Raw genomic sequence first — 24410 nt, forward strand, 5'->3', positions numbered from 1 at the left:
CCCACTCATGTGCCTGTGAGTGCCAACACAGTACATCCTTGTGCTGAGCTGCCTGCTGCCGGGGTCTCGGGGCCCAGCCCGGGCTGGTTTCCTCGGCAGGCCCTGCTCTCCGCGGGGCCCAGCCTCCAGGGCTCCTCTGCCCAGTGGGCCGGAGTGTGTAGTGCATGCTCACTGCTCTCACCTGGCAGGCCCGGTCCTGGCGCCCAGCCTGGGGGAGAACTTCCCTTTGCAAAGTTAGATAACACCGGGCTCTCTGTCAGAGGATTGGTGCTGTGTCTCCACGTGCTGAGGCTGGCGCAGGGCCAGGTCCGCCCTGCCAGGCAGCAGGAAGGGAAGGCCTGGCTGCAGCCGGAGCTGGCAGGGGGCCGAGTCGGGGGTGGACGGGCGGGCCGGGGCCCGTGCTGCCCATTGGCTGCCTCGGGCTCCCGCCCCGCCTGCCTCCAGAGCCTGTGGCTCCCCGGCCAGCTCCTGCCTCTCCAGCTGCTTCTAAACTCCCCCAGCAAGCACCCCCTGCCGGGCCATGTCGAGCTGCGACAGGATTGGAGTGGCCCCCACCATGGACATGCCTGAGGTCCTCAAGTCCCTGCTGGAGCACTCTCTGCCTTGGCCAGAGAAGAGGACAGGTAGGAGAGGACGTGGTCTGTGATGGCTGGCTGCCCAGGTGCCCAAGGGGTGGAGGCCGCCGTAGGCACATTGGCCGGATAGGCATCTCCAGGCAAGGGAGGGTTCCCAGCAGCGGTCTGCCCTTAGCCTCTTCCTGGGCGAGGAAGGGCTGGGGTGCAGAGAGGGACACGGTAGGGAGTGGCACCGTCACTCAGGGACTGCCCCCAGGGCCTGCTAGCTTTGGGAAGCCGTGGCCAGCGTGTGGCCACTGACAGGTGCCGTGCTCACGCGGGACAAGGACAGGACCAGAGGGCCCTGCTGAGAGTACGCACTGGATGCTGACTGCTTGTTAAGTTTCCTCCCTCTGCATGTTGGGGTGGCAGGGGGCTGGCAGAGACTGTAGGTTCGGGCAGCCTCCCGTGTCTGGAGAAGAGGCTTTCCTCTGGGCGTCTGCTTCGGCTTCCGCTCGCTGGAGGGCTGAACCCGTGGATGGGATGGAAGCTGTTATGTAACAGGACCACAGGCTGGAAGCCCCGGTTCCTAGGATACCACAGGCAAACACGGGGCGAGGGAGCCGGCGGAGGAGGATGTGGACCGAGGGGCAGAGTGGGCAGCCAGCACCAGGTGTCTCCCGAGTCCTGCCCGAGAGGCCCAGGGCCATGCGAACTTTGGGCGCCAGCCTGCTCAGGGGGCCCCCTCTTGCCAAATATTTCTCCAAATCGCTTCTGTTCGAAGATGTCAGGTCCTCATTGCTCAAACTGCACAGGCGCCTTTAAAGGAGCCCAGCTGCCCTCGGCTGCCAGAGTCTGACAGGAGTCCCAGGTGTCCCCTCAAGGGACCTTTCTCAGGCCTCTCCCTCACCTGCGTGCTGGCACCTGACACATCTCATCACCAGTCAGCCCTGGCTGTCCCCACAGGACTTCCTTCCACGGAACCCTTAGGCCACTCCCAAACCGGAGGCCGAGGACACACACCACAGCCCCTGCCCTGAGGCAGGAGCCAGGGAGCCAGGCTCAGGAAAGGAGAGCGGCAGGCTCCGTTCATGGAGACACAGCCCAAGGGAAGAAGGCGGCTCCTAGAGCTCGGGGCAGGGTTCCCCGTGGGCTCTCTCATCTAGCTCCAGGCCCCCCTCAGGCCTCACCTGTGGGCAGTCTGTGCCCTCCTGGCACTCAGGACCCCAGCTGCTCACCAGGAGAAGCCCATCACCTCGAAACTCTCAACTCAGCCTGGCCAATGAACCACAGCTGACTTTTTCTTGCCATCTCTGAACACCCCATGTGGGTAGGTGAGGCTGGAAGTCCTTCCAAAAGCTGGAGGAATAGGGCTCCCTTCTTGGTCCGGGCACCCAGGGACGGTAGGGTGGCCCAGGTGGCCCAGTGCGGGCACAGGGAGCAGCTGGGCTGCCGGCGGGTCTGCACGGTCAGCTCCCGGCTGGGCAGGGGTCTGGGGGGCAACTCAGGGCGCTGCTCCTCGGACCTGAATAACAAGGTCTATGAAGAGCAGCAGCAGCTGCTGGTCCCCGGCTCCCAGCTGGTCCCCAGAGCCCCGCGACAGCTGCAAAGTCCCCACTGCGCACCGTGGACGGCAAAGTCAGGGCCCAGCACGGAGGGGACTCGCCCAGGGTCTCAGGGAGAGCTCTGCTGAGAACTGGCGACCTCACAGAGGACAGTTGGTTTGGTACAGCTGGGTTGGTCCACGGGGGATGGACCAGAGTCTCAGGCCACCTCCTATCACTTCTCTACGTGGTGTCTCACTGAGAGTCAGAAGCATGAGACCCGGACAGACTGACAGATGCCAATGGGTGGATGAAATAAGGGGACGAGGGTCGAAGAGTCAAGGGGATCAGTGAAACCCACAAAGACCTCGCTCTTATTACTGCCCCTAACCTGCCATTGCCACTTTCCAAAGCTCCCAGACTCTCCAAATCTTTCATAAAAATAAAAGTATCCAGCTGAAGGCACTATACCTTGGTGAAGAGAGTATACACACCATCACAACTAGGATTTCCAGTGGGCATGTAGCAAGCATAGTTGACCCTTGAACAACATGGGGGTCAGGGGCCCAACCCCCCTCACAGCTGAAAATCTGCGTATAACTTTATAGTCACCCCGTGGGTACATGTTTCCACATCCTTGGATTCAACCAACCACAGATCCCATAGTACTGTACGTAGTTAGTGAAAAAATCCACGTGTAAGTGGACCCGCGCGGTTCAAACCCGTGTCGTTCAAGGGCTTCTCCCCCGCGTGCATCCCTCACTCTGGCTTCGGACCCCCGGGTTGCCCCTCAGGATTTCTCGCCCGGTGCTGTGGTGTGAGCGGTGCAGGTTTCTCCAGGGTGGGGGACGGAGACCTCTTTACAAAGTCCCCACTCTCCCCAGCCCGGTGACTGTGCTTCAGCTCACACGGGGGTCACATGCAGAGCACACCTTGGGTCCAGCGGGAGGGGACGTCAGAGGGGAGCTGTGCGGAGGGTGAGAACGTGCGCTCACGAGACTCTGCTCTCCCTGCAGCCTCTCCATTTTCTAAATCAAGGACGCTCCCTGAGCCCCGACCTCGGGGCCTCTCACTTTTGCTGCCCTGGGCCTCCCACCCCAGCCTGTGTAGGCTCCCCCCTTTCCTGGGTAAGCAGATTTCCTCCAACAGTGCTGACCAGGCTCGAGACTCCTTGGCTTCAGGCTACAGCCACCACCCGGTGGCCCCCCACTCTGAGCCACCCGTTCAACCAACTTTCTTGTAGGCAGAGAAATCTACATCCAGCCAGAGAGTGGGTCTGTGTCCCGAGCTCTGACTCAGTTTCCCCTCTGCCTCTGGGCCCTGACCCCTAAGGACGGTTCTTCCTGTTTCCGCACCTGCCTTTTCTCCCAAGGATTCTCTTCCAAGAGGCCATTCTGTTCCAGGCTGCTTGCTCTCACACTTCCTTCTCCAGATTCTGGAAAGACCCTGCTTCTCTAAACCACACTGTTAGCTCTTTACACCCTATCCTTCCCTCATTCCTTGGCTGTGTTCAGAGGCCGCCCCTCATCTTTCTGCCAACTTTGGTCACTCGGGCCTCCTTTTCAGGGAACCATGTAGCGTGAAAGCATACCAGAGGTTGAATAAGGCCATCACTTTCAGCTGAGCAGGCAGGTTCCCCGTGTCAGGAGCTCCTAACCAGAATCGCTGTGGGCCACCCAGCACGGTATCCTTGATCTGCCTCTTTCCATCCCCAATCTGTGGAAGAATGCTTGCTTCACAGGCTTGTGGCCAGGACTAAGTGAGCTGTCCCGTGTGAGAACATTTGCAAACTGTGAAGTGCCCCACTGTTTTCTCTGTGAAAGGCAAACGGCAGCTGGGCCTGGCATTATGCTCCTTCCACGGACATCACATTTGCAATCCGACCTTCACTCCCTCATTTCCACCCTCCTTTCCATGGATATTCTCCTTGAAAGAAGGGGACGTTGCAAGTTTGTGGGAGCATACTCAGGGCTGTCTCCTTGGAAACACGTGCTGAGGCTCCTGGGGGCATGGTGCCAACAGCCCCGCACCAAACAGGACAGGCCAGCTGAGCTGGCCAGAGAAAGGGCTGAATGATAACAGGCCAGATCTCAGTGGGACTCGCTGGGGCAGAGGCAGGGGTCTGGGTAGCCTCCTCTTGGGGAATTGAGGTGAACAGGCGAGAGAGTGGACTCAGTGCAGCCTGGGCTGTCCTGGGCTTGGCATCAGTAAGGTCCATGTGGTCGCCTCCACTCCCAGTCTTGGGGAACCAGAGCAAACCCGAGAAATCATGAAGTTTGCTTCCAGGGAAGAAGTGCGGGAAGGGACCTTCTTTGTACTGGATGTGTTAGTTCTAACCCTCGTTACCACCTCCTAAATGGCAAGGAAACACGCTCAGAGGAACTGGCTACCCTCGGGGCCAGCATGCAGGCCTGCCTTTTCTTCACCCCAGCGTCAGGGACTCATCCTTCTTCTCTACCTGTCCCCCCACCCCATCCCATCCCCATCACCGATCAGGGAAACGTGAGAAACTCATTCTCACCGAGTGCCAGAGACTGACAGCAGTGTCCAGCAGTCCAGATGGCTTTTACATCTTAACGGGCCTGTCCCAAGGCTAGGTTGCTAAAGGAATGAATCCTGGTTCTAAAGGCCCCTGGTTCCCAGGTGTGTCCTGGGAACCGTGCTCAGTGCTTTTGCATCTCCATCTGTGCAATGGCTTTGCAAGGGAGTTGTGATGATCCATCGTACAGATGAGGAGGCTAATACTCAGCGATGGGAAGGCCACACAGTTGTCGAGGGGCTCCAACCCAGCTTGGCTGGCTTCCAGGCTCCCCCCTACCCACGGAATTCCCTGGGGTCTCTGGAACCAGGTCTCAGGGCAGTACCTCTCGAGTCATCCAAACATTCATCACGTTGAGTCCTTGCTACACTTGTGGCACAGGCGCGAGTGAGACAAGCACTGCCCCTGTTCGCCTGCTGTTTGCATTCCAGCGGGGAGACAGAGAGTCAGCAATCAGGGAGGTCAGGGCCAGCCTCTCTGAGGGGGTGACATTTGAGCCAAAGCCTGGAGGGTGACGAAGAGCCAGGTACATCAAGAACTTTCAGGCTGAGGGAACAGCACCTGCAAAGGCCCTGTCCTGGGGCAAGAAAGATACATGTGTCTGAGGAATGAAAGGCCACTGTGGCTGCAGGAGGTGTTTTATTAAGTGGGAAGGAAGGAAGAGGTGAGGTTGGAGAGACCCGCAACGGGGAGAGCCTGCAGGGCCTTGAAGGTCATAAAGAAGAGTGAGGCCATCACCTCCCTGCCTGCAAGGTCCGCCTCACACACACACACACGCACACACACACACTATTCTTGGGGAAGTGGTAGCTTAGGAGGGACAGGGTGTTTCGAGGACAACCCAACATGAAAGTGTGGTAAGTGACAACCTCAGGTGAGCACTTGCCATGCTCCTAGTGCTAGTCTCAGCAGTGCACCTGAATTGACTCCTTTACTTCTCAGGCTCAGAGGTTAAGTAACTTTCCCAAGGTCACACAGGAAGTAGTCAAAGCAGGAATCAGACCTAGATGTTCCAGCTCCAGAGCCCACACCCTACCACTACACCAACACAGCCTCCACTGGAGAGCCCTTGGCTGTCAGGAAGTGGCTGTTGAGACGTGGCAGAGCCTGGAGGTGAGGGCTGCTCTCTGGAAATGGCTCTTGGGGCATTCCCTTCTACAGTCCAAACCTGGGCAGCGGACAAAATGCAAGCCGAACAGGAAACTGGTACTCTTGAGAGTATTGAAGAGATGGGCAAGAGTTAGCGAAGGGCCTCCACCTGCCACTTCTCCCCTAGGACACACTGAGACCGAGGTACAAACCACAGCCCAGAACCATGCAGCCACGAGGTATGTGGGCTCGAAAGGCGGCAGTTGTGGGCAAGGCCAGTGGTGGGAGACTTGCCATAAAAACCGTTCATGTTTGTTATTCCAGGTTTGATTGTGAATCAAACACAATGACTGTTATTTCATGTTAATAACGTTCCAGATGTATATGACTTGGCTCTGAAAGGTTTTGTTAACCCTCCTACCAGCACCCACAACAGAGCGAGCCGACAAATACTTACTGAGTTACTACCCTGAACAAAGCTCTGTGCTCTCCTGCATTTGGTAACGCAAAGCACCCAGATCACTGGGCTTTGTTAGAGCTCAATGGAAGCCTTCTCACCGTCCTGCTCTTACATCATGTCACATTGTGCAGTAAGTCAGAAGACGGAGTCGTACTGTCCTGTTAGGTGCTGACTATGTGGCCAAAGAGATCATTATGCGGTATCTGGCCAAAGGCTCCCATGCTGGAGTTTTAGTTCCTCAGAACTTCAAATTTAAATAATCCAAGTTGGTATAGCGGCTTAATGAAAGGCACCTGTTCTGCATATGCTCAACCGAATTAAATTTTTAACTTGGGTTGGTTAGCAAGTTTCTGGAACTCTAAAGAGTAGAATTTAAAGCCAGTCCAGCTCTGGAAAATGGATGTTTCACATCCTTTCTCTGCAGTAGCTTAGACTGAAGAACCCACTCACAGCCTTGTCCCCTCACCCAAAATAATCGTACTCCTCACCCGACACAACCTGAATGAAGGGGAAGCGTGGAGGCCCACGCACTCCACGCCATATGCTGTTCAGGCTTCCCACACGTAATCCTCATAACCACTCTATGAGGTAAGCAGAGCCATTTCCGTTTCCAAGAGAAAAGTAACTGAGACTTAGGCAGCAGAAGTCCCTAGCTCAAGGACAAGTGGCTGGACAGTGCTGTGGAGAGACTCTACCCAGGTCTGCGTCCCAACCCCACAAAGTCACTGCTGCCCCAGGACCACATTTCCCTCAAGAAGTTGCTGCATTGAAACCCTATTACTATAAAATACTAAGGTATCACTTCATAGCTTTGAAGTCTCAACCATGTAATAACATGTTCTTTTTATAGAGTTTCTTTCTTTGTTGGGCTCACAAACACTATGGAAATTAGCCAATTACTTCTCACAACATTTATTCCTCCACTAAGAGAAGGGGCAAGGCTGCGCTGTTATTCCCACTTTACGATAGGAGGCAGAGGTAGAGACAGGATGCTGTGGCTCTTCTCGGATCAGCCGGAGAATGAAGACAAGAACATAATGGCTCCCGCCTCCAGGATGGTGCTGTTGAGTGCTGCCAGTTGGCAGTGTAGCTCACCTCCCAGCTTGCAAGTAAGCGCGAGAGAGAACATGTTTATAATGTTCCTGCCGTGGTGTTTGTGACACACCATTTACCCTGCGGTTGTCCAGGAGAAAAAAATCCCTCTTTGGGGAGTGTCGGTACATGAACAGAGGACCAAATCAAAACTAAGTTTTAAGGCCCTAAGCTGCTTACTGAGCTTCTCACCAGTGCCACTCGCCTGTTTAATCAGTTGCTCCAGGACGGGTGATAAGCAGAGTAGGCATTATCCCTTTTGGACAACTGCAGCCTTAAAAAAAAAATCTAAATCTTTACTCCCTCTTACTACATACCACCTTTGTCATACAACGAATGTTATAACCTTCCACTGTTATGTTACTACAAATCCTCCTCTAATATCTTGAGAAATTTTTTCTCTTCAATAATGTCACATTAGCCATGAAAATATACATTTAACTCTAACCCAGCAAGCTGCTCTGCGGCCAAACTAGCCATTTTTTTTTAAACTTCATACATTGTTTTAATCAATTTCCTCGGACCGTCCTTTGAATTTTGTTTCTAAAAACCTCTAGGTCAGGGCTTCCCTGGTGGCGCGGTGGTTGAATGTCCGCCTGCCGATGCAGGGGACGCGGGTTCGTGCTCCGGTCCGGGAAGATCCCACATGCCGTGGAGCGGCTGGGCCCGTGAGCCATGGCCGCTGAGCCTGCGCGTCCGGAGCCTGTGCTCCGCAACGGGAGAGGTCACAACAGTGAGAGGCCCGCGTACCACAAAAACAAAACAACAAAACCTCTAGGTCAGTTTATCCTAAAGATATATTAGTTTAGCCACATACAGAATACCACTAACAACAACTCTGCAACACAACAAATGTTCTGTACACAATTTAGTACTTTCACTAAACAGCGACATGGGCACCATACCTGCTTCTAGGATAACGGATACACCAAGCAGTGGATTTGTACCCATCAGTGGTAGTAAAGCTGTGAAAACTACTGTTTGTGGCAGGGTTGCAATTGTACATTTTATACGAACTGGCTTAGGAAGCCTCACAAGGTCAATCCTGCCCTATCGCCGTCTGACATATAAGGAAAGGTGGCCTGGAGAGATGAAGCAATTGGCTGCAGGTATCAGAGTCCGAAAGCGACTGAAGTCTAATTAGTGTGGCCATAAGAACTTGAATTTTGGAGTCAAGCTCCATCCCCTGGCCTCGACCACCACCCAGATTTTCTTCAAACCTCTTGATTTCCAGGCTTGCTCAGGGGCCCAGCCTCTTCTTCCTCCTCAACTCCCAGTTCTGATTGCATCAGCCTGACAACTTTCATCTAGCTGGGTGTTGCGGTCCTGCACCTACCCTATGAACCAGGGACCAGGCCCTGCCATTCCCCAGCCTCGTTCGTGGAAGGCGGGAGTCACTGGCCGATACAGGACAAATAAGCCGAAGTCCCTGCCCTCTCAGGGAGGGAGAGTCTAGTTTTGTTTGGGTTCAAGGCAGGGTATGATCTGTGCTGTAAAGAGGTACAAAGTTCTGGGCGCCACTTAGGAGCAGCTTCCTATAAGGCCTCCACACTTGTGTACCCCCTCACGTTTTGTATTTTTAGGCGTTTCCTGAGGAACTCCCAGGGAGTATTTGTAAATATTTTGAGAAGAGGTAGTTGTCCCACAAAATGTGTAACCGGTACCCTGTGTAAAGGAATTTTTTTTATTTTTTTCCCTAGGAAAAAGAAGGGAAGGTCCTAGAGAGGAACAGAATTTCAGAGCTGTTTAGGGCTTTAGAGATTATCTAGCCCAACCCCTAAATTTTATGGACGAAGAAACAGGCTCAAGTGAAGCAACTGGACTTTCCCAAGGTCACAAACTAGTAAGTGCGAGGACGGAAGCGTGTACTCTGGCTCTGGCTCAGGGCCGGGCTCTCTCTCTCCACCCGCGGCCTCAAGAATGCTCCCTCCACGCTAGTGTTTATCTGGCCGCCACGCCCGCACCAGAAACCCGGGATCAGTGAGGAACCTGACACCCCCTTCAGCGGTGGCCAAACCTGCTCCGGCCGTCCCTACGGGAACATGTCGCCGTCCCCGGCCCTGCCCTCAGCCAACCTCTAGATCGCGGGGGAGGTAGGGTGAGGACTGGCCTCTGCGTCCCTGTCCCACGACCCTGGGCAGAGTCCCCGGAATAGAAATGCCCGCTGCGCCCCGCCCCGCCGCAGCCCCGCACGTGCTGCGCCTCGTGCACCGCCCCGGGCCCCGCCCCCGCCCTCCATTGGCTGTTCCGCGCCTTCCTTCTTCCCCCTCCCCACGCGACTGGACTCGGCTGCATCTGCACGTGACCCGCGCGGGGGGGGGGGGCTCTCTGATAGGCTCCCCCCGCTGGCATGGCTGCTCCCAGCCCCGCCTCCCTTCAGCGCGTCCCGAAGGTGGTGAGATTGGGATGCGAGGGAAGGGAGACCGGTTACAGTGTTCCGAAAGAAGGGCAGGGGTTACGAAGAAGGAGGCGAAGGTGAAACCGCTGGTAGAAGGGAAGGGGCTGTCGCCGAAAAGGGCCTACGACCAAGACTCCAGCAGGCACCAATCAGGTGACAGAGAGGCGGACGGGGCGGGGCCTTCGGCCCTGCTCCTCACCTGGCCCCGCACGTGTCTCGTTTACCCGGGCGGCCTAACCAATTACGGCCCGGAAGGCTGAGCCTGCCCCTCTCGCGGGGCGGGCCAATCTAAGGCTGCCATCCGGGGAAGTTGGCCTGGCCTTATGAATAATTAATATGACAGAGCCTGTCCGCAGGCGGGGTAGGGATGGAGGGAGGCGGGGGTGCCGCTGGGCGCCTGCGCAATAGCTGCCCGTGTCGGCAGCTGCGGCGGGTCGCACGGCTCCGTCCCATCTCGGGGGGCGGGCGGGGGAGGCGAGGCGCGCGAGCAGAGCGCGGGGCACGATGTCCGACGCGGGCGGCGGAAAGAAGCCGCCTGTAGAGCCGCAGGCGGGGCCGGGCCCGGGGCCGGGGCGCGCAGCCGGGGAAAGGGGCCTGCCGGGCTCCTTCCCTCTGGTCCTGAAGAAGCTGATGGAGAACCCCCCGCGCGAGGCGCGCCTAGGTGAGGGGAGGGGGTCCGCGCGCGCCTGGGGGCGGGGTTTCTGCAGGGGCGGGGCCTTGTGAGGGCGGGGCCTCGGAGGTCGGAGGTCGGGGTGAAGTGGTCCAGCGGAGGGGGATGGGGCCAGGGATGATGAGGGGCCCGGAGGGCGAGGCAAAGGGGGTGGGAAGAGAAGGTCGGGGACGAGTTGAGAGAGGTTGGGTCAGATGGGGGTTGGCGGGGAAGGGTCAGGAGGGAGATGGTAGGGTAGGGGTCGCAGTGAGGAGGTTCATTGGGGCGGCCGGGAGCGCGCGCGACGTGTAAGGTTTACTGAGGAGGCTGATGGGGGTCGCAGCAGCCCCTTAAACGAGGCTCCAGGGCGCCTTCTCTGGGGACGCCTGTATCAGAATCACTTGGGGTGCTTGTTTAAAATGCCGATTTCTGGGCCCCACCCTTTACCCACCGACTCTGCGGCTCCTGGGACAGGAATCTGCATTTTAAGGAGAGCCCCACCCCACCTCCGTGATTCCAAAGTCCACTAAAGTTTGAGATGCTCTGATAGCGAATTGTCTTCGTATATGGCCGTCCCCCCTCCTGAGAGGAGGACCTGTCTTCATCCCTGCGTGTGAGTATCCCCAGGTACTAGGTACTCACTGGAGATTTTCTGGAAATGAGTTTCAGGGCTGCTGCTGAGGTGGGGGAGGGGTGTCAGGAGAAGGAATGGGAGGCGCCTTCTGAGGGGGAGGTTGGGATGAGACAGGTAGAGGGATGAGGGTTAGAACGAGGCCACTGAGGCCCTTCACCTGGTTGTTTGGGGCTGACCCTAGTCTTTGGGGCCACAGTGGCAGGGCTGGGCTTTGTCTTGTTTCCTAGGCCACAAGGGTCCCTGGGGCTTATGTGGAAAGCAGGTTTGGCCTTGTTTTTTGGCCTGGGCACATGAGGTTCAGGGAGCAGCAGGAGTGCCACCTACAGTGGAGTTTTAGGTGCACTGAGGGAGGATTTCAATCTGAGAGATTTTAATTTCGTAGAACCACTGGTGTAGTTCAGGGATTTGGGAAGGAATGGGCCTTTTGTGAATTACCTGTCTGGGGGGATTAATTTTATTTTTTAAAATGCCATTTATCTTCCTTTCCTGGGTGTGTTCTCAGGCTCCCATCTCTATGGGTTGGGTTACCAATAGCTTCCACACATCAGGTGAGGCCAGGCTCTCTTCTCCTGCTTCAGGACCTCATATGCACAGACCCTTTTGTTTGTTTTTAAGGCAATGCTTTGTTCCAAATCTGGGGCTGAGTTAAGCTGCCTCAGGACAGGTGTCCACATCTGTCAGGTTCTGTCAGATTACCAAATAATAACCATCCATCACGATAGTTCTACCTTACCTTTGCAGAATGCTCACAGAGCACTTCAGCATAATCTCTATTTAGTCTTCCACAGCCATCCAGTAGGGGATTACCCCACTTCTCAGATGGAGAAAGCTGACACTCAGAGAGGTGAGGATGTTTCCTCAAGGTCACGGAACTAGCCCTTACATGCTCTTTACTGTATCATTGGCAACCACTGATGATGTCAATCCCTCTGACCTGAGTGAGGGGCCTAGTCCTTTATCATCTCTTACAATTAAAACTCCATCTTATGAAAACACTGATTAAAAATATGCATAATTGCTTAGGCCAGACAAAACCTGGAACTCAGTGTTACTCGTCCTTTTAGTAGGGCTGTTTTTCTGTCTCCTCCCTTCTCCTGCCTCCTTTGATCCCCATGACCCCGCCCAACATGGATCTCAGTCATTTCTGAACAGAATGTAGAGTCAGTATCCCAAGGAAGGAGACCAGGGAGGCCATCTGGCCCACCCAGCCCACCAAAGCTTGTCTCTCTCACTTCCCATTTGGTTTTAAACGAAAGCCTGGTACAGAAGGCAGTTGCAAGAATTCGAGTTAATTTGTATTAGAAGCCGTGACCAAATTCTGTTTGTCAAAACCTGCACCTTCTTAACTCACTGGGTGTGTCCATTTTTATTGGACCAACAGGCTGCTTTTTGGCTGTCTGTGGTCTAGGAGTCCGTGCATGACTGGTTCATTTCCAACATAATCATATTTGATTTCTCTTTTTCATTTCAGAATCCAGAATTCAAAGTTGTCTCCCTCAATTTGAAAACCTATTATGAACTTGTCATGATTTTATCTCCCACTTCTCTGATTAGCCTCCCTGTCACTTTGATTTCCTTCCAACCTTGTCACATTTTTCTTTTGTCTTTTTTTCTTAATTTACCCTTTCTTGGATATCCAATCCACGTGTATAACTTTTGGGCTGAAACAATTAGGTGGGATCCCGTCCCCACTGATTGATCAGTTTTGCTTTGAATGGGAGCAGGCTTTCTTCTACAGCTCCACCCCTCTCTTCCCTCCCAGAAAACCTGCCTTAAGTCTTCTCTGCTTATTCAGGGATAGAAGTCTCTTGAAATGGTTGCTCTGAAAAAGGTCCTGAAAAGACAGCTCCAGGCCCTCTCTTTTTGAGAAACCTGAAGGGAGTCTGTTTACAAACCCAGCCTTCTTCATTCATTATACACAGCTTCCTATGGCTCACTGTCTGCCTGCTCCTGTATTGGTCCCCGAGATCTAGAAATGAATCAGACACAATCCCTGCCCTGAACAAGCTCACGGTAATAATGAATGCCTGCTATGTGCCAGGAGCTCTACAAGACACTTTCAAATGTTACCTCTGATCTTCACCAAAGAGGCAGCTTTTTCCTTATATACAGTGGAGGACACTGAGGCTGGGAGAGGTTGAGTAACATGGCTAAAGTCACACATCACTGCAGTGGGTGGCAGAGCTGGGATTCAAGCCCCGGGCTGGGTTGCTGTGGAGAAGCGCAGCTGGAGGGGACAGGACGGGAGAACACAAAAGTTCTTGGCCTGAGGAATCAGCCCTTTCCTAAGATATCAGGAAGGGTCAGAAACTCCATTTCCTCCCTGTAGCCTCTCTCTGGCAGATGGTAATCCCACAGCCCATTCTGAATTAACCCTGGGGATACATCAGGCCTCAGAGCTTATGGAGAGCATCCTAGGAAACCCAGGCACGGATGAGGGTCTGCTGCCACCTCTAAAGGAGACCATTGCTCCTGGTTCAAGCACCAGGTTATAACTGGAGAATAGAATGGGCTCTTGACATTCATGGATGGATCAGGACTCCGAGAGAGGTGGGTCCACCCTGTGAGGCTCACTGCTCGCCTCCTGGGATTGAGTAACCCTCTTGAGTGATGTCTCATCACAGATTTTGTGTCTGCAGATAAGGAAAAGGGGAAGGAAAAGCTGGAGGAAGACGAGGCTGCAGCAGCCAGCACCATGGCCGTCTCTGCCTCCCTCATGCCACCCATCTGGGACAAGACCATCCCATATGATGGCGAGTCTTTCCACCTGGAGTACATGGACCTGGATGAGTTCCTGCTGGAGAATGGCATCCCTGCCAGCCCCACCCACCTGGCCCAGAACCTGCTGCTGCCTGTGGCTGAGCTAGAAGGGAAGGAGTCGGCCAGCTCCTCCACGGCGTCCCCACCATCCTCCTCCACCGCTGTCTTTCAGCCCTCGGAAACCGTGTCTAGCACAGGTTGGTGATGGGCCTTCGGGCAGGGCCACCTGCCGCATCCAAGGAAGTCTGCTTCCTGCTGAGGGCTGCTTGTGTCCACGCACCTAGTGAGCCCCTCCTCTCAGGGGAGGTCCCAGTGGGCCTACAGGGAGCAGAAACCCTGTGCTCCTCACCCTTCAGGACAGCCCCCCAAGGCTGAACATGAAAACAGCAGTCCCCTCGGCAGCAGCTGGAGCCTTTCTGTTGGTTGTTTGCCGCAGCTGGTTAGCCCGGTGGAGCGAGCCCTCCCAGCCAGAGGCTTCACAGGATAGAAATCCCTTCTGCATCTTCGGTGCTGCTCTTTACCCCCACGCGCACCTCGCCACAGATGATTAGGAAGCTCAGGCGACACTAATAATAACAACAACAACAGCTAACATTTATAATATTTAGCACTTACTCTGTGCCAGGCATTAACATAATCCTCACAAAAACCCCCTTGTGAGACTGATACTGTTATCCTCATTTTATAGGTGAGGAGACTGAGAAGTTAGGTAACTTGCTCAAGGTAACACAGCTGGTAGGAAGTGGAGGCAGCATTGAACCCAGGATGTTTGGCTGTTTAGCCAGGTTCTGCTCAGGCACTGGCATGAAGAAGGCATTTCTGCTGCCAGGACAGATATCGTCTTTGGGATTCCTCCCGCATCCTCGTGTCCTTTTTCTGTTTTACCTCTGGAGATCAGTTGGTTGGTTTTCATGCCCCTGGGTCACGAACCCACCAGAGGAGGCATGGCCCCTGTTTCAGGGGCTCTACAAAGCTTTCTGCAGGCTCAGTTCGAGGCGTATAGGCAGATGTCTCCCAGGAAAGACCCCAGGAACTGGTGTGGAACCCAGGGAACCTGCACCCAAGGAATTGTGACGCTCAATTTTTTTTTCTTTTTATTTTGGAAAAACGTTCAAATACAAAAGTAAAGGGCTGCTATAATGAACCTCCAGTAGCCATCACTCAGCTTCTATAATAATTAACTTGTAATCTATCTTGTTTTCTATAACTTCTTCCATTCCCTTAACCTGATTATTTTCATTCAGATCCTAGGTATTGTATCATTTCATCGATAAATATTTCAATATATATATAAACTATAAGGGCTCTTTTAAAAAACAGAGCAAAAATACCAATTTAACATCTGAAATTGACAATACATCCATCAGCATTCAAATTTCCAAAAAGTTGTCTCGTAAGTGTTATTGCTTTACAGTTCCTTTGAATCAGGAGCCAAACAAGACCCACATGTTTCAGTTAGTTATGTTTCTTAAATCTCTTGTAATCTATGGGGTCCCCTCTCCTTTTTATTTCTTTGTAATTTATTTGTTGAAGAAGCTGAATTGTTTGTCCTGTAAAGTATTGCCCATGCTAGATTTTTCTGACTATATCTCTGTACTGCCTTTTAACATGTTCCTCTGCCCCTCATTTCTTTCCTGTAAACTGTTCAGCTTGAGAGGCTTCAGCTGATTCTAGCCAAATTTTTGTTTGAAGGCAGCGCTTTTTTAAAAAAATTTATTTATTTAATTTTATTTTTTAAATTTTTGGCTGCATTGGGTCTTTGTACGTGGGCTTTCTCTAGTTGCAGCGAGCAGGGGCTTCTCTTGTTCTCTTGTTGCGGAGCACGGGCTCTAGGTGCTCAGGCTTCAGTAGTTGAAGCACGTAGGTGCAGTAGTTGTGGCTTGCGGGCTCCCGAGCACAGGCTCAGTAGTTGTGGCATAAGGGCTTAGTTGCTTCGCGGTATGTGCGATCTTCCCAGACCAGGGATCGAACCCGTGTCCCCTGCATTGGCAGGTGGATTCTTAACCACTGCGCCACCAGGGAGGTCCCTGAAGGCAGCTCATTTTTGTGCAGGTCAGGTTGTCCTGCAAGGCCGGTTCCATGTGTGGGTAGGGGACAGAACTGGAAATGAGCCCTCTTCTTACACCTTAGACCACCTAGGTGGCATTTGCCTTTGATTTTGTTTTTAAGTAAACCTTCTTAATGAAGTACGGCATCCAGAAATGCCAGTATCATAAGTATACCACTCAGTTAATCTTCACAGAGTGAACCCACCTGTGCAACTACTCAGGATAGAGAACACTGTTGGGATCCCCAAAGTGCCTTGGGACCCCTCTCGGTCCTTACTCCCCAGAGGTAGTCTCTATCCTTATTTCCATCACCAAAGATTCATTTTGCTTATAGTCGAATGTTCTGTAAATGGAACTGTATATTATGTTCCCTTCTTTTTTTAAACAATCATAAGTCAATTACATTTATACTCTCACATTTATAGCATCCTATAACTAGCCTTACAGTAACATATAAATCATGTGGGCATCAGTAACTAACAAAATAGATTTACAGAACATACTTACGGAAAATTCCTGTGACAGAGAGAAAAGCCACGATACAGATGAAGTAAGAGTTGTACACATGGTAGAAATGAAAGAGTTCATTTTTCAGTTCCTTCTGTAGAAAAGACATAAGTAGTATGTATTCTTTTGTGCCTAGCTTCTTTCCTCAGCTCCGTTTGTGAAAATCATCCACGTTGTTGCCTGTAGCAGAACTTTGTTCATTTTCATTGGTGAATGGTATTCCATTGTTCTATTGTATGACTACACCACAGTTTATCCACTCTTCAGCTGATGGGCACACGAGATGTTTCTAGTTTGGGATTGTACATAGCACTGCCTTGAACATTTGCGTGTGAGTCTTTGGTAAATACCTGTATGCATTTCTGTCAGGCATTTACCAAGGTATAGAGCAGCTGGGTCATCAGACATTTACCCAATCAGCATTTGTAGGTGTTGCCAAATAGTGTACAAAATGGCTGTAGCCATGTATACTTCCACCAGCAGGACAGGGGAGGTCTAGTTGCCAGCCTTGGGTGCCTTGACTGTTTGTTGCTTATTCCTATAGTTACCACATTGGTCCCTGGTCATTCACTCCTCTGACACTCATCCTTGTTTGTAATTAACCCCTTTGATAGGATACAGTTAGTTTATATGCATGATCCAGTTAAAACCTAAGTCTGATCATGTCACACCTCTGCTCAGAACCCTCCAATGACTTCTTTCAACTCAGGGTGAAAGTCAAAATCAGTGGCCCTATTGACACTTGGACCAGATAATTTTTTTGTTGGGGTTGGGGAGGGACTGTCCTGTGCACTGTGGGATGTTTAGCAGCATCCTTGGCTTCTACCCACTAGATGCCAGTAGAACATACCCCCCCATCCTAACATGGTCACATATCCCCTGCAGAACAAAATCGTCCCCTATTGAGAACCACTGCTTTATAGGGATTAAAGGCCCCATGTTTTCTGTTCTGGGCCTTTCCGGTTACTCCTGCCTCTCATTCACCCACTGCAGCCACAGTGGTCTCCTTTGCTCTTCCTTGACTATCCCAGTGCTTGCCTGTGCACAGACCATGCACCTGGTGTTCACTCTCTGAAATGTTCTTTTCTCAAATATCCACATGGCATCTAACAGTTTTATATAGATACTTGTAATTTATCTTGTGTAATGTTGGCCTTCCCCACTAGAATAACATTCCATGAAGGCAAGGACTTTTACTTGTTTTGTTCACTGCTTTGTCTTTGGCATGACAGTTCCTGGCATATAGTAGGTGTTCAATAAGTATCTGTGGACTGAATAATTATTTTGTGTACTCCTATCAGTAGCATTGAACAAGTAGGCCAAAGGCGTAGATTGTTTTAAATAAATTATCTCTAATAACACATAATCTTTGAACAGGTTTTTTTGTGTGTTTGTTTTGGCCGCTCCGCACAGCTTGTGGGATCTTAGTTCCCCATCCAGGGATCGAACCCACGCCCCATGCAGCGGAAGCATGGAGTCCCAACCACTGGACCACCAGGGGATTCTCCCTAACACATAACCTTTGAAATCTGAAAGTTCCTTAAATCCAATGTCCACTATAAAGCCACAGCCGGGTAGGGCAGTGAAGAACAAGGATTCAGAGTCAGCCAGACCCAGACTTAAATTTTAGTTCAGTCATTTACCATCCATGTGATCCTGGGAAAACCATGTCATTGCTTTGAGCCTTAGTTTCCTCATCTGTAAAATAAGGTTAACACCCATCTCCCTTTCAGAGTTGTTATAAGACTAAATGAGCACAGCCACTGATTTGTCTCAGGGGATTCAGAAATGGAAGCCATTTCGTTATTCAGTCTGTGTCCCTAACCCATCACAGTTCCTGGTGAGATTCAGCTGTTTCTCATTACTTGAGAACTTGAAACCACAGGAAGTTAAGGGGGTATGATGATTTAATGTTTTGCTTAACATTTCTGGGGGGAAAAAAACAATCGGAAAATTTTGTCTTTTTCGAGGGCCTCTGTTTCCTTTTGAGCATTTTGTTCCTAAAGGGAAGAATTCTTTCCATGTTTGTGTTGTTGAATTGAATCACATACGCCAATCTGGCTTGGGGGCTGGTGCTGTGGTAGTTTTTCTTCCCTCCAAGCGGCAGTGGCTTGTGGAACCTTGAGATTCAAGCAGGTGTCTGGGTGTGTGACGTGAGTCTTGGCCGTCCAGTGAGTCTAGACTGTTTCAGGACCACCTGCCTCTGTGTCTTTCAGAATCCTCCCTGGAAAAGGAGAGGGAGACACCCAGTCCCATCGACCCCAACTGCGTGGAGGTGGATGTGAACTTCAATCCCGACCCTGCCGACCTGGTCCTCTCCAGTGTGCCGGGCGGGGAGCTGTTCAACCCTCGGAAGCACAAGTTTGCAGAGGAGGACCTGAAGCCCCAGCCCATGATCAAAAAGGCCAAGAAGGTCTTTGTCCCCGATGAGCAGAAGGTAACCTGGTGTATCCACTGTAGTGAAGGTACAGTGTTGGTTCAGAAGCCAAGGGGCTGTGCTTCTTCACATTCGATTTCATCTAGAGCACCCTCCCTCCTGTGGACACATTTAGAAAGGCATGAGTTCAGAGCTTAGAGCCACATCCTGCAGCAACTGAGAGAAAGAAAGGGAGTTGGGTGGCATTTGGCCCCAGCGTGACTCCCTGCAGCTTCTCTCTTTCCTTTCTGGCAGCCAGCTGTGCTGATGCTCTCACTTCCCTGGCTTCAACCCAGCCTTCGGGCAAGAGCTCACTAGGCCACAGAAACTGGGGTTGAACAAGCCCTCACTTTGAAGGACAGAGGATGGTTGTGTATTGCCATCCCAGGGATTAGCAAGCAGCCTTCAAGCTGGTGGTTTTGTAGCAACTGGGAGGGGGGAGGGAGGAGGATTCTGCAGTTTTTCCCTTCCCTCTGATGAAAAACTCGTAAGAAGGACTTTTCTTGTAAGCTTTGGAGTCAGGCAGACCTCAGGTTCCCCATCTGTAAAGTAGGAATAACCATACCTGCCTCTTGAGATGTTTCTGAGGCTTTAATAATAACAACAATAAATACGGTAAACCTCACTGTAGGCCAGGCACTGGTAGGCCAAGCACCTTGTACATATTAACTCATTTTATCCTCAAGCAACTCTGTGAGGTCATTACTGTAATTATCCCCTGTTGTAAAGATGAGGGGCACGAGATATTGAGAGGTTAAGGAACTCGCACGGTTCCACTGCTAGAAAGTGGCAGAACCAAGATGTGAACTCAGGGGACTGGACTCAGAGTGCCCACCCTTAGCCACAGCCAGAGTGCCTAAGTGAGGCAAGAGTATAGGCAGTGCTTTATGTTGGAGCAGCACAGAGCAGGCCACCAGTAGGTGGAGCGCCCTTCCTTCCACCACAGATCCCACCAAAGGCTTGCATTCTCATCCCGCCTCCCTGGGAAAGGGCGGGGCCCCTCAGTGTCCCGGGGCACATGCAGCTCCTTCCCCGGGGTCCCAGCTCTCATTCTGGCTGGACCGCGTGGGTTATAAGAGGAGTCGGGTGTGTGCAGTGCTGGCAGGAGGGGAAGGTTGGGTTCCCTCATGGGAAAGAGGAGAGACCCACAGAGGACCCTTCCTGACAGGACGAAAAGTACTGGACGAGACGCAAGAAGAACAACGTGGCGGCCAAGCGGTCTCGGGATGCCCGGCGCCTGAAGGAGAACCAGATCACCATCCGGGCGGCCTTCCTGGAGAAGGAGAACACAGCCCTGCGGACGGAGGTGGCGGAGCTGCGCAAGGAGGTGGGCAAGTGCAAGACCATCGTGTCCAAGTACGAGACCAAGTACGGGCCCTTGTAACCCGTGCCCCCACCCGGGCACGCTGCCTCACCTCAGACCTCTGCCTGGGACCCCTGAAACCCACCCCTGCGTGGAGACTTATGACTCGTCGTGGGCGCATGGCGGTGCACCTGCCCCAGGAGCCTTCACGTTCAAGCTTCATTATCACATGGCCAGCACGGCAACTTCCCTGGGGGCCAGCCTCCTCCCTGGCGGGTTGCGAGAGAATCTATGAGGTGGTGACTCAGCCTTAGTCTCTGTTCTTGGCTGTCTCAGTTGGACCGGAAGGGGACCTCTGGAGCATGGGCTCTTCTTTTCCAGGGTACCCAGGCTTCCCTGACTCTCCCTGCTTCTCCAGCCTGGGCCGTCCTGGCCTGTCTCTGCAGAATGAGTCATGATGGCTGTCGCCCTTACATCTTCTCAGGTAGCAGGGCGCATTTCCAGGCAGGGAGGGTCTGTTGTCCTCCCGAGAAAGTCTTAGAGAAAAACATCCGTTCCCATCTTCCTCAAAGGTAAAAAGACATGCCAGCTCCTCTGTAGTGTCCACGTGGGTGCCAGGCCGCAGCGGCTGGGTGTCTGCACAGCCTGGGACAGGCTTTGCGTCTGGGCCTGCAACAGAAGTGCACCCAACCATTCCTGGCTCCCTCACCCCTTTTCTCTGTGGCTCCGAGGCCTGGAAGGAGGAGGCCCTGGTGAGGGGTTCCCTCTGCGTTCCATCCACCGTTGGTTGGGGAGAGACTCCCAGGGTGGTGGTCTCTGAGCCTTGGTCGCCGTGCATATCTCGTCTTCTGCAGGTCACTTGTGGAGGCTGCCTGAGTCAAATTTGTCCCACCAGACTGGGCCTCTGGGCCTGCTGTTTCTTTTCATCCAGTGACCAAGCTCAGATCTTGGATTTAAAAGAAAAAGTCTCCTCATCTAGGAAGCTTAACTTCCTGGAGCTGGGATGCACCTTCTGCATGGTGTTCAGAAAACCGGTCTCCACAGCCCCTCACGCTGTAGGTGGGGAGCTGGGGCATGTTTCTCGAGAAGCTCCCGCTCTTTCTTGCTCTGCTTTCCCGTGTGGGCCAGGCCCGAGTCCACTGTCCCTGAAAAGCAGAAGAGGGCTTCCCAGTTCTGGCTTCAGGATCCACCCCGTGCGAGCGGCCTGGAGGGCGTCACCAGGCAGGACACCTGGTCACCTGGTCGCAGCACAACTCTTTTGGAACAGCAGGCTCTTGGGACATTTACATAGGCTAGAGTCCCCTCGATCTGGGTCCCAGGAGACAGCCACCCATGCAAGCCTGGCTGTGGTGTGGTGCGGAGGGGCCCACCTCCCAGCTGCTCCTTTCTCTTGTGTCCAGCTGGACTCGTCCTTTGGCTCTGCCCGAGAGATTAATTACGGAGATCCGTGGAAGCGTCTGCTCGCTGCGGTCAGCTGGGGCACCCAGAGATGGGTGTATTTATTTGCTCAGGGCAGGCAGCCTGTGGTAAGGAGGGGTCAGAGGTAATGGGCACACTTTGTCACATTCACCACTGGCTTTATTTAAAGTGGTGGCTTGGAGTCCTGGGCCTTGACCCCTAAAGACTTTTCATAACAGATGTTAAGAGCAGGGGAAGCCATCCACTGGCCGTGGACCACACCCCAGGGGAACGCCACGGCCCTCCAGGGACCTGCACACCCGTCTCTCCAGGGGACTTGACAAGGGTCCCTGAGGCCAAGGGATGTCAGCGCCCTCCCTGCAGGCCCCTGACTTTTACTTTGTGGTTCTATGAAAACCATGTTCACACTTCTCACTCTATTGTAACCACGACAGGGCAGTTGCATCCGGCATGTCAGTGTCCCGCCCAGGCACACTCCCTCTGGTCCGGCCACCCACCAAGAGGGCACTTTTCATTTTTGTTACTGGTAGAAGAGCCACCAGCTTAAAAGCTCTTCATTTTCTTTGGCCAGAAGTGTATGGTTTGTGTTTTTTTCAGTTTTTTTCCCTAAGGGATGGACATTTAGTCCCCGGGTGGCGTCCACTTTCCGACCCCAGCGGGTGAGATGATGACTTGATGTCTCTTCTCTTTGTCCCACCTTCTGCCTGGCCAGTGCCCTCCCCTTTTACACCCCCCCCGCCGCCAGCCAGTGGGTGTCTGGTTCTCTCCTTACTTGGGAAGAGTGTGGTGCTGGCTTCTTTTAGAAGAGCCCCTTTGAGCCAGGAGCCTGGCAGGGACAGGAAGGAGATATCCGTGGAGGTTGACATTTTGGGGAAAAGAGTGCTCAGGTAAGCATGTCTTCTTCCCAGGCTTAAGGATCAAGCCCTTGCAGGAGGAGAGGGTGGTGCCTACTCAGTTTCCATTGTGGAGTTGGGAGTCTCCTTGACTCCCCGCTGGACCCTCTCTGTCTTGGGGCTGACAGCCAAAGACTGAGGCACCTATGCTCAGATCTTTGACATCCTCTAAAAAGCACTGGAGACTAGAGACGCCAACGTCAATGGCTTTCTATGGGCTTGCAGTGGGCTGGGAAGCGCCATCCCTGCTTATGCACCATGTCTTCAGCCTCATTGCAACCTCAGAACAGACAAATCATGAATGAATGAGCTAGAATCTTGCAAGAATATGCATATAATAAATGTATATCTAGATAGAGAAATATATATATTCAGAGAGAGAGAGCTTTCACAATGGCCAGCAGCCTTGTGGAGGACCTGGGTAATTCTTACCCTTGGCCAAAGGAAAGGGTTTGCCTGCCTGGGTCCTGAGGTTGCGGAAGGCACGTAGTAGTGAACCTTGACTCGGTAAGCATCACCCTGGTGAGGGGACCTGCTGTGGCCCTGGCAGGCAGCTCCTGCTTGAGGTGGGGTGGCAGGCATGGGGGCCGGCAGAAAAGGGCCCCTTCATGCTGTGTAGCTCTCCATCCAGGGCCCTGGGAGCAAAGGGCTGAAAGCCCCTGTTTTTCATGGCAAAGCCCCACCCCAGAGCTCCTTTAACATCTGTTAATTAAGTGCAATAAATTTTTCTAGAAAATGGCAAAGATGACTTCCAGGTGGATATTGCTGTCTTACAGTGTTGGGGATGCCAGAACACCACTTGGTTTTATTTTTCTAAGTGCATGTGACGTGACAGAGTGTGTGGGGCTCTGCGTCCTCCCCTGGGAGCTGGCATTCCAGCAGGCCTCTCTCTCCTTTACCTTTGCTGGGGAAGGAGGCAAGGCGCAAACCCTTCTTCCCAGCCGGTGAGGGCAGAGGCAGAGCGTAGCCCACTGGCCTTATGTGCGTGTGTGCGTGTGAGTGTGCCGCTGCCGGTGGGCCGGAGTGATGTGGCGGGAGGGAAGCGGGGAATGTATCCTTTTCAAATGAAATTAAATATTTTGAGATGAGAATTGTGGGGCTGTCTTTTCTCTCCTCCCCACTTCAAGGCCAAGTCACCTAACCACGCTGTGCCTCAGTTTCCTTGTCTGTCAGCTAGAAGTAATTTCTGCTCCCTAACCTCACAGTTTACTCAGGAAGGACAAGTATCAGGCCCCAAGCAGTTAGAACAAATAAAAGTGCTGCACAGCTGGTAGAAATACAGGGAACTGCTCATGAAAAGTGTCCGCAAACAGGGAACCCTCAGTGGCAACGTGGAAAAGGGGCTGGTGGTGGGATTCTAGAGGTTTTCCTTTTTTCCTTTTGCCAAATTTTGTCTACAGCCGTGAGACCATCACAATTAAGACAAGGTTACGGGGCTTCCCTGGTGGCGCAGTGGTTAAGAATCCACCTGCCAATGCAGGGGACACGGGTTCGAGCCCTGGTCCGGGGAGATCCCACGTGCCGTGGAGCAGCTAAGCCTGTGTGCCACAACTACTGAGCCTGCACTGTGGAGCCCGTGAGCCGCAACTGCTGAGCCCACATGCCACAACTACTAAAGCCCACGTGCCTAGAGCCCGTGCTTCGCAACAAGAGAAGCCACTGCAGTGAGAAGGCCGTGCACCGCAATGAAGAATAGCCCCTGCTCGCCAAAACTAGAGAGAGCTTGCACACAGCAACAAAGACCCCACGCAGCCAAAAATAAATAAATTTATATATATATAAAAAAGACAAGTTTATGGACTTCCCCAGCAGTCCAGTGGTTAAGACTCCGTGCTCCCACTGCAGGGGGTGTGGGTTCGAGCCCTGGGATCCCTGGTCGGGGAAGTTTGGACAAGGTTATACACAAGGGTGCAGCTATTTGCTCAGCACCAGAACTGTCTTGCTGATCCGCTCAGCATTGGCGTCCCCAAGACCCCTACTCAGGACGGGCCCAGGCTCCGGGGGTGGGCACGGAATAGGGTATCCCACCCTTGGCAGAGCCTGCTGCAAATTCCACCCCCTCCCCGCCTCTCCACCCACTCTTCACGCTGCTTCCGCTCACTCTG

The 24410-nt window shown here is 52.9% G+C and overlaps 1 protein-coding gene across 15 annotated transcripts; it reads left to right on the forward strand.

Moving 5' to 3' along the window:
- Window positions 1-496: 496 nt before the first annotated feature.
- On the forward strand, window positions 497-23393 carry TEF (TEF transcription factor, PAR bZIP family member). Of its 15 annotated transcripts, none has more exons than XM_027107792.1 (5): window positions 511-623; window positions 8979-9121; window positions 13599-13916; window positions 18491-18739; window positions 19859-23393. In XM_027107792.1, exons 3-5 carry the CDS (start codon window positions 13655-13657, stop codon window positions 20305-20307), a joined length of 960 nt encoding a protein of 319 aa, XP_026963593.1. In that variant the 5' UTR covers window positions 511-623; window positions 8979-9121; window positions 13599-13654; the 3' UTR covers window positions 20308-23393. The 15 variants fall into 15 exon arrangements, with proteins under 15 accessions (XP_026963585.1, XP_026963596.1, XP_026963593.1 ...); XM_027107790.1 differs by lacking the exons at window positions 511-623; window positions 8979-9121 and adding exons at window positions 9133-9829; window positions 13289-13509; XM_027107789.1 differs by lacking the exons at window positions 511-623; window positions 8979-9121 and adding exons at window positions 10224-10337; window positions 13289-13509.
- Window positions 23394-24410: the final 1017 nt, after the last annotated feature.

Source organism: Aethalodelphis obliquidens, unplaced genomic scaffold, assembly GCF_003676395.1.
Source record: "Aethalodelphis obliquidens isolate GAN/ISIS:26980383/991018 unplaced genomic scaffold, ASM367639v1 scaffold8, whole genome shotgun sequence".
Taxonomy (NCBI): domain Eukaryota; kingdom Metazoa; phylum Chordata; class Mammalia; order Artiodactyla; family Delphinidae; genus Aethalodelphis; species Aethalodelphis obliquidens.